Below are 15966 nucleotides of genomic sequence, written 5' to 3'. Positions count from 1 at the left end.
AATGGTTTCTTCCATAATTTCTATGTACTACACTATTTTCTATCCAGCAACTACCCTGTGAATGGCTTTTTCCGCAAAAGTGGTGCACCTCTTGTCCTTGTCTTAGTTGATTTTTTCAACCTTAATTAGGATAATTACGACCTTGCAAATGAGCATTAGACCTTAAATTTTGGAAATTTCAATTTTATAATACATAGACTTTAAGATTATATATATCATACTTGATTCATTTCTTTTATTACATCTTATAAAGCTTGATTTTTTTCTAATTAATTTGGAATATATATATATATATATATGTATATTTTTATATGTATATTTGTATATATTTATATATATTTCTATATATATATATATATATATATATATATATACTTGTATATCCATAAAAATTTTAAAAAGTAAAATTAACAAATCAAAAAATTGGTTTAGAGCTTGGAGGAGGTTTTTAATATGTTTAATTACAAAACATATTTAGTATTATATATATGTTTAAAATATGTTTATAGACTATATCAATTAAATCAAAATAAATACAAGAATGTATTAAAATTTTGAAGTCACTTTATTTGAGTATCAAATTTACTACTTACTCATTTAAAGGTGTTCAAAAACATGGGATTGAGGCTAGCAGCATTCAACTGATATGCGTTACAAATTCAACTTTCTAATTGTTATCATTTTGCTAAAAGTTAAATTAATTGAAATGGGTGGATCCAGAATCTTAAATATTCTGTATACCAAGCATTTAAAATTGTTGTGAACCTTCTCGAGTAGGTAAAGAAACAACATATGATTCTACATGAGAGCACCTATCTATCCTTCACAAGACTTATAAATTGGGAATCATATCTCAACTTGTAGGCACTTGAGAATAGTGCAACATGGGATAAGCTTCAGGAAGTCTTCAAGGAAGTGTTTTGAGAAATGTTCACTCTAGATTTGATTGCATAGACCCTTAAGCCTAAGGACTACCTGCAGGCATCCGAAATAGTCAACACGTTTTCTATGAGGGTGCTTTCCCATATCGAGAAAATTGCCAGCCTGGCTTGAATGCAGCAGGTAACTGTGAAATTTAGGCAGTTGGACCTTGCTCCGAAGACCATGAATACAAAGCGGAAGTGCCCAAAGTGAGTCCAGGCAGGAGTAGAATCCAATTTCGTACGTTAATAACAGATTTAGGATTCTCGGTAAATCGGCAAAGTTGTTCCTCATACTTGATTGAAAACGTGTAGTAGATTTTTGTATCCAGCCACTCGTCACAAGTCAAACAGAAACCCTTGGGCAAAGCCTCAAAAAAGTTGTGAAAACCACATATTGCAGCACTTCCAAATTCATAAAAAACAGTTAAAGTTTTAGGAGTTATATGTCAGCCGCAAAACAACAGCGTCGCAAAAGAGTCCCCAATCGAAACCATTGACACCCACTTCCTGGTGCAGCACACGTCACCTCCTAGTATAGCCTAATACCTTGATGTGGTGATTCCTTCTGGGCTTCCACAAGAGTACAAGATAGCAGCTCCTTCCCGCATGAGTCGATTACTCATTTTACACTCGAGCATGGATCTCCGCTGCTCACGCTATGATAGGCAAAAGATTTTCGACTTGTTCGTAAAATGATATGAACTAGAACTATAATTAAAACCACGCTACGTACAACATTCTGAGCCTGTAAACGGCTGGGTGGATTCCAACTGCTTCCGCATGTTCTCAAGAAGTTGGGCAGCTTTTCTCTTTGCACGCGGAGTTCCATCATTTACAAGAGAACGTAATGGATCTTGAGCTCCCAACTTGTAAGTTGTCACCAGATGCACGGGGTCATGGGTGGCCAAGTTAACAGTTATTGCTACAGCATTTTCCTTATTTCGAGGAGAGCCTGATTTTATGAGGTCCACAAGTATAGGTAAAGCTGAAGCTTGCCCAATGGCCAAGCGACCATCCGGATGAGTGGCTAGAATGGCAAGAATAGCAAGGGCTTCGTCTACCATACCTGAAAATAGTGTTCGTCCTGGTCAGCTCACAGCAAAACAAGGAGAAAGAAAACAATCTGACGTGGACGTCCCATACTGATGTTACTCAAAACTAATGATACAAACCATTTGATACGCTGTCCAATGTCAGATGCGCCATTCAAGCCCCGCTTTAAGGCATTCTACTGATATCATCGGACTATTACGTCAACAAAATACAGGAATTACGAACGCAGCACCCGATGCGGTAAAGAGGGCTCACCGGCACTAGGATCTCTCAACAAGTCCATGAGAGGTGGAACTACACCAGCCCTTACTGCGCGAGCTTTGTTCCCCTGGTATATTGACAGATTAAATAAAGCAGTAGCGGCGTCTTTTTTCCCCCGTGCGGTTCCATCCTTCAATAGATCAACAAGAGCAGGAATGGCCCCAAGGCTTCCGATAGTTACCTTGTTTTCGTCCACCACTGAAAGAGAAAATAAAGTAGCTGCAGCATTCTCTCGGGCCTCCTTGCTTCCGTTCTTAAGAACTTCCACAATTGGCTTGATAGCTCCGGCATTTACAATGATTCCTTTGTTAGCATCATTGATGGACAGGTTTAGCAAAGCAGTCACTGCATGCTCCTGGGTTTTCAGATCTTCAGTCGAGAGGAGGCCGATTAACAAAGGTATAGCCCCCGCTTCAGCAATACAGACTCTGTTCTCAACATTCCTCTTTGCCAATAACCGAAGCTCTCCAGCTGCGGCCCGCTGCATGTCAGCTTGGCCGCTTCTGAGTTTTAGAAGAAGATGTTCAACAGTGGCACGCTCGCCAGAAGAATATTCTAATAGTTTAGATGGTTTCGGTTTGCTACTGACCTGATTGGGAACTTCCATGCCAACAGATTCACACCATTGGGCAATAACACTACGAAGACTGTAATTGGGGGTCAGCCCCAAGTGAGTTAGGAGAACACCTGTCTTTGGGCAAGTCTTGTGACCACTATCCAGCCATCTTTGTATACATGCACGTTCATAGGTCTGTAAGCAGAAACACAAAACGTTCAGTTTCGAAAACTCCAACCTGTTCACAGCCAAGAACATTATTGTCTCTGTTCTGTTAAACAAAAATGGACTGTAGCCTTCCAATTGAAGGAAAGCTCTGTTTCAATCATGGAGACACGTGTACACTCTCTGATTGTGCAGGCAATACTGCCGGGACGAACTGCAGAGACTGTGTAAAAAACGGTCAAATATGATCGAGCCAACCAACCTGCCCAGTTGCAACAATTACAGGATCTTTCATTAAGTCCAACGAAATCGGGCACTTGAAATCGTCGGGTACTACTTGCATCTTCGCTTTCTCAGCGCCCGCGCTTTCGACATCTGATATCTGCGAACCCCGTCCCTCAATACCTAACCCTGCTCGGATCTCTGCGTGGTGCTTCGTAGCCTTTGATACGTAAACTCCAGCTGCAATGTTTACCCTGTCTAACTCAGGAGTGTCCTCATCTGATTCTTCTGGTGGTAAGATACTCGTCAGCTTTCGCAAAACAGTGAACAACTGTTGAAAGCACATTTCCTGCTCATGATTATCGTCACCAAGGTTCTGTTTCTCAAGCATCATCTCCTGCAATGCTTGATTCTCTTGTCTAATGGCAGCAGGAGTTCGCAGTTCAAGTTTCTCCGCTAACATCTGAAGTTCTTCAAATCCAGCTGAACTATCCTCCTTCTCATGTAGGACTGCAACCAAACTTGAATGGATTTGTGAATCGTGGTTATCTACCCTCCCTTTAGCACGTTTGAGCTGGCTTCGAACAAGGTCAACCTGTACAGTAAGAGAGCCGAATTAACAGCCGAAGCAGTGCTAAAGCAGCATGTTGACTAGAATTGTGATCAATACTCACACAGAGAAAGACCCTGGTACCATATTCTCCTACTCAGCGTAAGATAATATTTTTCTAATGAACTGATGATGTATACAACCAAAATGCAAACCTCTTTTGCGTGTCCGCTGGAAGCAGGGAATCACGGAAGGTTCAATCCATTCATCTCCTAGCATTCAATGAAAATGCATACCAGTCAACGTGATTGTAAAAACAAACGTAGAGAGCAGAACAACATAAGAGTTGAATTGTCCCTATGACACGAGGATAATTCTGAGTCCGTTCCAATCATACCTGTTCTTTAACTTCATCTGAAGCAAACTGATCGTATGGAAGTGCATCCAGTGCACACTCCAGGTCGGCATTCACTTTATCAAATTGCTCTGCGGCAGCTTGTCTCTCCAAGACCTAGAAAAACCATGTCAACGTCAGTTCTTGAATAACAAATCTACGCCACTGCGCACAGCATAGGAACTCCTAACTAACAAGTAGAAATCATCATCATTGTTATTATGATAAATTCCCAATAAATAAATAAAGAAGTACACGAATATTCTTCGTTAGACCTAAAAACTTCATCGACGCTGTTTAAACAAACAAGAGAGAGAGTAAGAGAGAAAGAGAGAGCGCTTCAAATAAGGCGCTAAGGTGAAAAGTGGCCATAGGTTCTAGAATTATAGAGGGGAGATTCCAGAGTGCGATGAAATGACCAGGTATAGCTTGCTTCCATCATGGCACATTTGGAGCAACTTGTTCGCTGATTGCAGAGCTTCTTCTAAGTCATGAAGAGCAGTACAAGTTTTATAAGACATCTTCTGACGAGACTCCCTCAGCTCTTCGAATAGTGGTGCCAGCAGCTTCACTCTCCTGGTCAGCAAAGCACACTCCTTCTTGTGGCTTTTGATATAATCTCCTTTTAAACCTATGGTATTAACCACGTCTATGAGGGACTGAATCAGCTGTACTTGCGACAGGTGACTGTCCGCCATCTTGACACCCTTTCTTCGCCAAACCTCACAGACAGATTTTTGCTCCCAAAAAAAAAATATATATATATATATATAAAACAAAATAAGATAAACAGAACCAAAACTTGTTGGGTCAATATTCAGACCATCAATGCTGGAAATTATTTCGGTTTCTGCAGCAATATTGCAATTGAAACTCCCAAAAGCCCATATCTAACAGCCGAATCCTATCGAATTTTCAAACCAGGCGCGAACATGAATCGAACCTAAAAATACTAGGTCATATCCACATCACAACTGCCCGCCCAAATCGACAATCCTCGTCTATACACGGTCTCCAAATGCACTCCACCACCTTTTCGCATTTTGGCAGCCCAGGGCCTGAAAGCCCCACACTACACACTTCGAACCATCCTTACACACACCCCCTCTCCCTCAGTATCAAAACAGTTGCTAAAATCTCCAGCCAGGACCTGTACTGCAAAACTTTACAAAGCCACTACATCACATTTTGCGATGGAGCTTCGGTGCATCATTTCCAATTGTACACCCCAAAAAACACAAAAGGAAGGACTAAAAAAGAGGAAAGGGTAGGGAAAGAAACGAAGAGAGACAGAGAAATACAGAGTCTAGGGTAAGTATGTATGCAGGGTTCATGCCCCCACTCCAAATCCCACTCCAATCCCCTCTTGCCTTCCCTTGCCTTCCCTTGCCTGCCGAAATTACACTGTCAAGTGGGGCAGCAGCTACGAAGCTCCGACCAGACAAACTAACACCACAGCGGAAGACAGAATGAAAGAAAGAATGAAAGGGTGGTGGATTCGAACATCGACCCAGCAGCAGCAGCGGCGGGGACCACCGCTCTCTCTCTCTACGGGGACATCGTCAGTCTCATGATCTGAGGAGGACCAGGAGGAGGCGGCCCCGAAATCTGCCGAGCTCCAAGCGCACCCACGCCCCCACCCCAAGCCGGACTCATCCACTCTTTCACCCCCCGCGCCCCCTCTCCCTCCTAATGCCCCGCGTTCCGGACCCCCCCCCCCACCTCGGCCCTCATTCGGGGCCAGGAAAGGCCCCCCGCGCCTCTCCCGCGCCACGAGGGCTGCCATTAATTGATTAATTACCCACCCTCCCCGTCTTCCTCCTCCTTGTTCACCTTACTCTCCTCCGTTCCCCGTCCTTCGTTCCCCGTTCCGTTTGTGCGGACGCTCCTCTCCTTGCTGTGTTGCGTCTCTCGCCCTCTGCGATGCGGACACGTCCCTCGTCGCCCATTGGGTGTGGCTGCAACTGTCTCTTTGATTTTTGCCCCCTTTTCCATGCGGACTTGCTCATTTAACTCCCTTTAAATCGGACTTGAAATTGCTTCTCTTCTGTGAAGTTTGTTACATGGAGACATCTCGTTATTTTAAATAGAAACAGTAATAATTATGGTTTTCATCACCTCTCTTTTTTTTCTTTTATCTTTTTTTCTTTTTTTCTTTTATCTTTTTATCTTTTTTTCTTTTTTTTCTCTTTTTTTTTCTTTTTTTTTTGTTTTATCTTTAGTGTGATAAGATCGTTAAATTTAAGAATTTGAATTCTGTGTTGGTAATCATATTAATCAGAAAAAAAAATATTTTAAAAAAAAGATTGCATTAATAGTGATAGTGACGGTAAGTACTAGTTTTATATTTTCATGTTAAATAAACAAATCATAATTTATTTTTGATAATTTTTTTAAAAAAATACAAAAACCATTAGATTTATTTTAAAATAGAAAACGTGTGAAACTATTTCAGCATTACAGTCATTCTTATTATGTCATGAATACAATCATGGTAAATACAAGTAATTATCTTGAAAATTTTGAACTTTGATATGAAAAAAATTTAGGTTTACACAGACTCAGAGCTAACTAATCATTGATATATATATATATATATATATATATAGAAATGCACTTTGAATATTGTTGTTTTAAGGTAGTTTTAAAATAAAATTCATCTATTATTACACATCTAAGGATCTTGAAATTGATCTATTATAAAGTAAAGGAGATGTTAAATTGACCCACTTAACTCTTCAATTGATTTGTTTTACTTCCATGATTTAATCTATGTGATTACTCCTTCAATTTGAGAATAGGAAAACTTTTAAATTTTATGGACAATAATATAGATGAATACAAGAGTTTTTTTTTGGAAAAAAGAGATTTGAAGTTTCTTTTTGATGTTGTATTGCATTGGCTTTGATTTTGAAGCATCCATAAGTACCTAATTCCAATACACCAACTGTGGAAGCACATTCTCACTCAATACCATCCCACTTCTTCCTCCTTCCACTTCTTTCTTCCTTCTTTATGTTATAAAACATAGTTGCAACATATTCAATTTGTTAAGATACGAAGGTGTAATCAAATGACTAGAATTTAAGATTTAGAATTACAATTACATTTGTATTTAGATTTAAAAGAAGCTCAAGAACAACAAAAAATTAACATAAATACCTATTAGAAGGAAAAACCTTAATTTCATGTTAGTTACAATATATGATTACTTTGTGGTAATATTAAGATTTGTTGCTATTATAACAAGTTGGATTATTATAGACTTAGACTATTTCTTATTTGTAAACAAATCAATCTAGTTGTATATCAATTATATCTATAAAATTCTATGGAGATCCATCTTGTGTTTCACATGTTTTTTCTTGAGTCATACAAGATTATATATATATATATATATATATATTGAATAGAAAAAAAATATCACTTCTTTTTATAGAAGTGGATGATATCAATGACACGAATCATAAAGAAACAAAAGGTCAACACACTCTTATGTAGAAAAAAATCAATGATCACTTAAAGATGATATGATATTAAATTAAAATGGCTATTGCCAAAGACAAAAAAATTAGAGATTCTTGAGTCAAGACTAAAAATAAGGAAAATATTTTCAAGAATGAAAAAGACTTCATTCTTGCATCAATATATACTATCTAATTGAGAGCTATGTGGTAACATTTTAGAAGTCTTTGTCTATAAAATAAGCTAATGCTCTTAAATCTAATAAGACATAAAATTTAGAATTTTTTGATCCTAAACAAATATCTATTGTAAAACAAGGTGATGAATGTGAAGAAAGAATAAGATCTTTACTAAGTAATACACAAGATTTTAGCTACATGATCCTTATTGTAGCTGGAAAAATTTCCTTTTCAATACATTGTCTTATTTGGTAACCATGCTTGTCATTTTAAGATTGTGTGGCTTCTTTGGATAATATTGAGCAAAGTGCTTAGGTTCTTTATAATATAAGCACAATCTTTTTTAATGGCATTGAATTTCTTCTTGATTATTAAGAGGTTTGATATATATTGTGTCAATTTGCATAAATTTTGACCTTAATAAATAAGTTTATGAAAACCTATGAATTGTTACTATGACTTGACTTATATCAACTTAACCAAATCTTTGCTCTTGGTATTTTTCAAAAAATTGATTGTTATATAAAATGACTTAAATAATAAATTATTTTAATGAGTTTTTTTTAATATTATCAACAATAAATCTTTAATATTATCTTTAAACTCATATCAAAATTGATTGATAAAGGCTTTGTTATTCAAATTCATGTCGTAAGCAAGATTTTGGAATTTAAGATCATATGAGATAGCTAAACATAATCTTTGTTGTAAAGATAAAAATTTGATCTTTTCTATTTTTTTATCATTTAAAAAAAATATTCTCATAAATATTTTAAAAAATAAAATTAAATTATAAAAGAGTCATAAATCTTTTTCTATCAAAAATACAAATTAAAAGACAATACTATAAAATAAAATTACCCCTATGAATCCAACTTTAATAAATCCATCAAGGTATTAGAAAAGATACAACCTTAAATAGAGCTTAATTTTTTTATAGGAATTCTTAAAATTTTGATCTTGTTCCATTAAAATTTTTAAAAATAATTATTCTTGCTTCCCACATATTTATAGTAGTAAAACTTGTTGGATATAAGTATGAGCTTGATCTATTTAATTCTTTCAATTGTACAACTTTATAGCATAAAATTTGAACTTCATTGTTAATTTCTTCCATGCATGTAGAAATAATACTTCTATAGGTGATGTTGATAATACATGAGATTTTGGTTCTAAGAGTGTTAACAAACTTGTGATGATTTGCAATGGTTGAAAATCTATTTTCACTTCTATTGGATGTAGTATATATGTTTTTTCCTTCCACTTTTGTAATAAAAAAATTTTAAAAAATTTTAAAAAATTTAAAGACAAATTAAAAAAAATAAAATCTATAACCATAATATCAAATGAAAATTTTTAAAAATTGAGATAGTCTACTTTCTTTTAGAAAAGAATTAAATATAAAAAAAATGTTAATTTGATAGTAGGTAGTTTACAATTTTTAAAGCATAATAAAAAAGTGAAATTATCGACTTACTTCTAAAACAAAATAAAAAAAATGAATTAACACTTTTATCATATTATTAAAGATATGAATTACAAAGAATCAAAAGATCATTACACTCTTATTTCAGTAATAAAAAATAAATAATCACTCAATGATGGTATGATATTATACTAGAATGGATATTATCCAAGACAAAAAAAATTAGAAACTCTTAAGATAAGATTAAGGATGTGAGTCATCAAATCAACTCACTAATTATTTTAGGATAAAAAAGATGCATTTAGAGTCCTTAGAACCATAATATATGGTGAATAATATAGAAATCTTTAGACAAATAGAAAATTAGAGTGTTAATTGTAAAATTGGAGTCTTAGTAAGTCTTGGAGGTAATTATCTTAGTTGGTTCAGTATTTTTATTTATTTATTATTGAATATTGAGAGATAATTATTAAGATCAATATTTATATTGGCCTTCTACCTATACATATTACTTATGAAAAAACTATAAATGTTAGTTAGTAGTTAGAAGAAGCATGAGAAAGAACCTCATGTCTTCTTAGTTAGTTATATAGAAAGTAGGATATATAGTAAATTTAAATTAATCTTATTACTATAAAAAATTATCAAGGCAAGAAAATATAGCTTAAAATTTATTTTAATATTATAAAAAGGTTACATGAAGTTTTAGAATTTATTTAGAATGTTTTAGGAATTTTTAGAGCAATTTCTATGACTTTGGTAAAAATGAGTTTTACTACTTCATAAGCCATTATGAAGAAATGGAGTAAGATTTGAAAGCCGCATGGAGTTCTTTCACGAATAAGATATTTTTAAATACCATGGCGAAGTCAAAAATGCAAAATTATTGGTTTTACTAGTAGAAAATAGGAGAACTAGTAGCTAGTATAGTCCTTGTATAAAGGGAGGTACACAAGTCTTATATAGATTGTAGCACCTTGAAAGTAGTTAGGAAGATAAGACTAAGGCCTCGTGGCCTCTCTTAAAAATTGATATATAATACTTGTGAGCCTTGGTGAGGCTCAAACTCCTGATCTCTTAAGCAAGTTATCCTTGAGGTATAAATTATTTATTTAACTTTTTATTTGTTTACTTGTTATTTTTCAAATCTTCATAACTTACTCATAGTAATTCGGATTTACTTATTTTTTATACCATTGGAAAGATAAAAAGATTAAATTTATATAAATATATATTTTTACTTTTATTTTTTATTTTTTATTAGATAAAAACTTAGTGAACAGACCATGATTAGTTTTATAATGTATAATTGCTTGATTGCACTTGTTCCACTTGTTTTGTATTTTTCTTCTTTTGTTCTTGTTCTTACTACTTTTACTTCATACCACCTATTAAAAAAACTCTTAATTAAAGCCATCTTATAATTCGGTTGAAGAGTGAATTTTACACTCATAAAGAACAAAAAAAGCATTCTATAAGACCTCCTATATGTAAAATAGGACTAGATTCTTTAAGGTCTAAAACCTTATCAACTCCATAACAACAAAGATCTCAACACAACATAAGACCAAGCATATTAGAACAAAATTGAGAGTAATTAAGTAGAATAGAATAAAAAAGTTAGAATTGATTAAAGGAGAATAAAACCAAATAGAATAGAATAAGAAAAAACAACCAAATTTTATTAAAAAAAGAGTTTATAACCCTCCTTGATTAAATGTTAAAATAGCCTGAATTAATTCTATTTATACTTTATTCAATTATCTTGGAACTTTCTTAAATGTTCTTAATAGTAGGTTCTACTATAATAACTACTTTAAGTCTTTCTAGAAGGTTTTATAGTGGATCCTACATGAACCACTATCCTAACATCAATTCTAGAAACTTCTAAAAAATAATTCCAATTACATATCTCTATATGAAAATAATAAAAATATCCTATCCATGCCTTTTTATAGCTAATTCTCTTCTACTAATGCAAAATGTCCTCATTTTGCTCATGATGGTATTTTCAAATAGTTTCTTATCAATAAGTGAAATTTTGTGTAGGTTCCTACATTGCATCATGGATGAAATAACCTTTCTTAGAGAACTTTGTATTAAAGCTACGGACATCCATTGCCACAATGAAGGTAACAATGTTCTATAATATTATCTACTTCATACTCCTCTTGTTACCAATCACAACCAATGATGGTGGTGTTGATTGGTGTAGATCTAAAAAGAACCTTGGTTGAATATAAAATTCTTTGAGTTAAAAAATATGAAAGATCAAATAGATCCAAATATATAGCGGAAGCTCAAAGTACTATATAATATTAGAAATTAATATTAAAATATTAAAAATTAATATTGCTCACTTTTAGTTGATTGGTAACCATCTTGAAATAAGCATCATGATACATAGCTTCCTTCCATTCTACTCTTCTTATTAAATCTAAAATTATACTACTAATAATAATGACTTTTGCTTTTTCAATTGATTTGGATTTTAAGTTGGATCTATGCAATAAGATGTCCAACATGGTGTTGGGGTAGAGAGAATTTGCATCAAGAAAGCGCTAGGCTTTTCGCTGCCACTAAATGCTCAATCAAGTCTAAGATATAAAGTACCAAGTTTATACATATAATATATGCTCTTTTAGGGCAATTACATCAAAACATAAGCTCAAGTACCAAGAAAACACCCAAATGTATAATAAAGTATCTTAAAACCTTATATATCTTTATGAGAGATGTTTTGTGAACTTCAATAGCTCATATCTCACAATTGAACTGTCTAAACAATCCTAAATTTTACATGAAGTATTGATATTCTTTCAAAAACTATCACAAAAAAATTCAACTACAAATTCATTACAAATCTTGAGATATCACCAAAACCCAAATGTAGCTTTAAATCCTAGCTTACATACACCCGTGTGCTAATTTCTTCATATCTCACAAAATAAGTAATAAAATACGACGAAACTTTTATTTATAGCTTTTTAACTTAATAAAACACACTTATAAAAATTTTGAACAAAAAATTCGTCCAAAATCTTAAGCTATGGCTCCAAACATTACTATCAACAAAATGACTCACTTACTGCCTTTGAATTACATGTGCTGTCTTCAATGCCCTATAACTCCTTCATCCAGACTTGGAATTCGTCAAATAACATATGGAAAGTGTAGCCAAGAAAGTGCTCTTTTCAATTCCAGTCGCCGATCTTTCATTGCTCTCCGTATGCATGTGTTATGCTTCAAAGAGTGACAGTAGGTACAAATTTGATACCTTAACTTCGAACACCTATATCTCCTTCAAAAAAACTTGAAATCACACAAAATCTTCATCCAAGTTATACCCAAAACCCTGAACTTGCTGACCCTAGCCTCGAAAGCTCGAATGAATTCAAAAGAGAAACCCTAATTCCTAATAAGGCCTCGGGCAGCCTCCTTGAAGCCCATTGGGCATGGCTTTCGACCAATAGGAATGAAGTTTTCCATTCTTTGCCTTCATCCAACCATACCTTGCGTTCAACCCTTCCAATAAGCCCCCTATTAGTTAAGATTTTCTTTTTTAGGCCCCAACCTTGTCTTAAGCTTTATACTAAATATCTAAATCCTACATAATATAAATACTATAATCAAAATAGATAATTCTCCAAATAAATTTCTTTATATAATTTTCTTTAAATTTATTTACTAACCACTCTAATTTACATCAAGACTTACAAAAATATTATATGTCTTAATTAATTTTTACATACTATAAGCAATTATAGTACGACAACAATGTATTGTCACCCTTATTTGTATTCAAGCCAAATGTCAAAGAACTATAACTGCTCTTTTCAATGATGATGTGATAATTTCATATTTTTTAGATGCTAATTGTTTAACAAGGGTTAGTGGTCATTATAAACAATTATTGGCTTTTCCAACAAATAGTATCTTTATACCTTTATAACGTATACAATTGCTAGTTGCTCTTAATTATGTGTAAATAATTCTCCTCTATCCTTTTAAATTTGTGTGATTCATATGTGACATATTGAAGATCCCTACTAAAGTCTTATTGAAGAATCATACAATAATAAAGTCAAAAGTATCAATGTCAAGTATATATAGAAGATTGAGATCATACAATTGTAATATTAGAGCAGTAATCAATGCCACTTTCAATTCTTGAAAGGCCATTTTCTATTCTAGTTTTTACTCAAATGGGGCATGCTTTTTTAATAAGCTTATTAATGAGGCAATAATATATACAAATTCCTAAACAAAATAGCCATAATATCCAATAAGACCCAAGAATGAATAGACTTTAAAAGCATTGTTAGGAATTAGTCAATCTTCCATTGCTTTCACTTTACCTTGCTTTATGTGTACACCTTTGAAGGATACTACATGCCTCAAAAAAGTGACTTCTGACTTCTAAAGTTCATACTTTAATTGTTTGCAATAGAAGCAATTGCCACGTAGTTGACGCATTACTTTTCATAGATGTAACTCATGCTTCTCAAGGATTTTACTATGGATCATGATACCATTTACAAAGATGATTATATACTTATCCAAAAGATCTCAAAATAATCTATTGATATGATTCAAAAATAGGTTGGAGTATTGATGAGACCAAAAGGTAATATAAGTCATTTAAAAAGTCCATAGTGCATACAAAATGATATCTTTTCTATATCCTCTTTGGCAATAGGGCTCTATCAATAACCACTATGAAGAATTAATTAGCTAAAGATAGTTGTACCTTGAAGTTGATCAAGAAAATCATCTACACGTAGAAATAGATATGAATTCTTAATAATTTGCTTATTGAAGCCCTGATAATTGATGTAAAGTCAAAGTCCACCATCTTTTTTGAATGAAAAGAATATAAGTCCTCTCCATAGTGACATGATTTTTCAAATAAGGCTCTTTTCAAAAAGTTTATTTAATGACTTTTGCAACTCTTTAAGTTCATTTAGTGTTAGGCCAATTTGGCCCCAGATACTAATTTTGTTTGAAAGGAGGCATCTCAATCAAGTGGCATGCCACTAAGTAAGTCAGTTGGAAAGACATTTCAATATTCATGTATGAGTTGCTCTATTCTTTGTGCTCATTTGGTTGTCTTTTCCACCATTGAGGTGAGATTCAAAACTATCACATATACTTCTTACTTGTGCCATATTTGCTTCTTCATTTAAGTCATTCCTACAAATAAGTTCTTACTTGCAAATTATTTTACTTTCTCACTCAATTTAGAGACACAAAGAAACACTATGCGTCTTCCATCATTAAAAAAAATTATCATTGATAGCCAATCAACTTGTTTATTTTCTACCTCTAGCCATGGTATACCAAGGATAATATCATATCTAAGCTTTGTTATTCTAAACTTCTGGCTTAAGGCATAAGTATTATCCAACCTTAGGGTTTCTTCTTCACTTATCTTGTTTAATATGTTTTCTTAGTCATCTACTAGGTATATTTTCCTCTTTTGATTACCTTTGTTTTAATCCTAAGTTGCTTGGCAATTGCTATCAAGATATATTTTTTTATAGAGCCGCAATTCAGAATCACTTAACATGGCTATCTTCTTAGTTGATATATTAGACATACCAATTGATCTTTCTGATAGTTGTTTCAAGCCATATAGTTTGTCTTTGAGAAACAAAAACTATCTCTAGTATTGGACTTTGGTGCCTTTATTAGAGAGCCTTGTTTTTTTGCTCCACTTCTTCATCAACATAGTGACTCTCAAGATTATGAATCTGCCATGCTTTGATGGTGTTTGAACTTTGATATTTTGGACAATCTTTGATCTGATGGCAAGATTTATAACAATAAAAGCACAATTCCTTTTATACTAATATTTATCATCTCTGTAGTGTTAGTGGTCCTTATAAGGCATCAATCTCTAGTGGTGTTGATTGTTACACTATAGTATTGGCTAGTAGCATTGAACTCTATATTATAGGTCATACTTCCTAATTTTTGAAATCTATAGTATCCATCCTTTGTGCAATCTTAATTGCATCTTTAAATGTTTGTAGATCCCTTAATTCTACCTCTTGCTGGATCTTAGGTTTTTACCTTCATACAAATTGATCTATTATCTTTGCCTCTAAAATGTTGTCAATTTGAAGACAGATGGACTTGAACTAGAAGATATAAACTTACACCTACTTGGATTGTATTAGATTAGTCAACTGATTGTAAACTAACTTTCTAGCATTGACGGGCCAAAATTGACTCTTAAGCTTAGTCTCAAACTTCTCTTAGTCTCAAAATCTACCTTGGGCTCCATAGCTTTGAGCTTGATGTTACTACCAAATAGCTGTTGCACCTCTCAAATAAATAGAGACATATATAATTCTTTTATTGATAATTGTCCCAAATAATTAGAGGTATTATCACATGCTGAAAAATCATTGGCATATATCTTCTTGTCCTAAGGTCTCTGAGTATGTATCAAGCTTACTCAATTTTATCCTAGCAAATATCAACTTCCTTGTCTTAGAAGCTTCTATTTGCCTTATAGAGTGGCTATTTGGCTTAGGAGGCATTATATATAATTTTTCATCTAAGATTGCTCTGCTATATCTTCTATGCTATGATTTCTTTGCTAAATTTTTCTATTGTAATGTCTTTTTTTCTTTCAATTGATTTCTTCAAGTAGCTCAAAATTGTAGCCAATATGATCACAACAATTGATTTCTAATTAAATGATGGCTAATGATATACCATCAAAAAATAGACTAATACTTTCTCTAATACCAATGAAACATGA

The 15966-nt window shown here is 33.4% G+C and overlaps 1 protein-coding gene across 1 annotated transcript; it reads right to left on the bottom strand.

Annotated features, from left to right (window-relative positions):
* Window positions 1-1301: 1301 nt before the first annotated feature.
* On the bottom strand, window positions 1302-5797 carry LOC112294596 (U-box domain-containing protein 13). Its single transcript, XM_024545234.3, has 5 exons — window positions 4544-5797; window positions 4128-4241; window positions 3221-3775; window positions 2232-2988; window positions 1302-1989 (listed from the first exon to the last, which is right to left on the bottom strand). The coding sequence occupies exons 1-5, from the start codon at window positions 4820-4822 to the stop codon at window positions 1649-1651; spliced, it is 2046 nt and encodes a 681-aa protein (XP_024401002.1). The 5' UTR covers window positions 4823-5797; the 3' UTR covers window positions 1302-1648.
* Between the last annotated feature and the right edge of the window lie 10169 nt (window positions 5798-15966).

The sequence above is a fragment of the Physcomitrium patens genome, chromosome 17 (assembly GCF_059467195.1).
Source record: "Physcomitrium patens ecotype Gransden chromosome 17, ASM5946719v1, whole genome shotgun sequence".
Taxonomy (NCBI): Eukaryota; Viridiplantae; Streptophyta; class Bryopsida; order Funariales; family Funariaceae; genus Physcomitrium; species Physcomitrium patens.
The sequence above is the reverse complement of the archived record's forward strand: the minus strand, read 5'-3'. Positions and strand labels throughout refer to the sequence as shown.

What these genes read in the sequence shown, in the direction of transcription:
- LOC112294596 (XM_024545234.3), bottom strand. Translation starts at nt 4,822, where the DNA reads ATGGCGGACAGTCACCTGTCGCAAGTACAGCTGATTCAGTCCCTCATA. An exon ending in CAGATGAAGTTAAAGAACAG is followed by an intron (nt 3,776 to 4,127) that starts GTATGATTGGAA and finishes CTTACTGTACAG; the next exon opens with GTTGACCTTGTTCGAAGCCA. An exon ending in TAATTGTTGCAACTGGGCAG is followed by an intron (nt 2,989 to 3,220) that starts GTTGGTTGGCTC and finishes TTCTGCTTACAG; the next exon opens with ACCTATGAACGTGCATGTAT.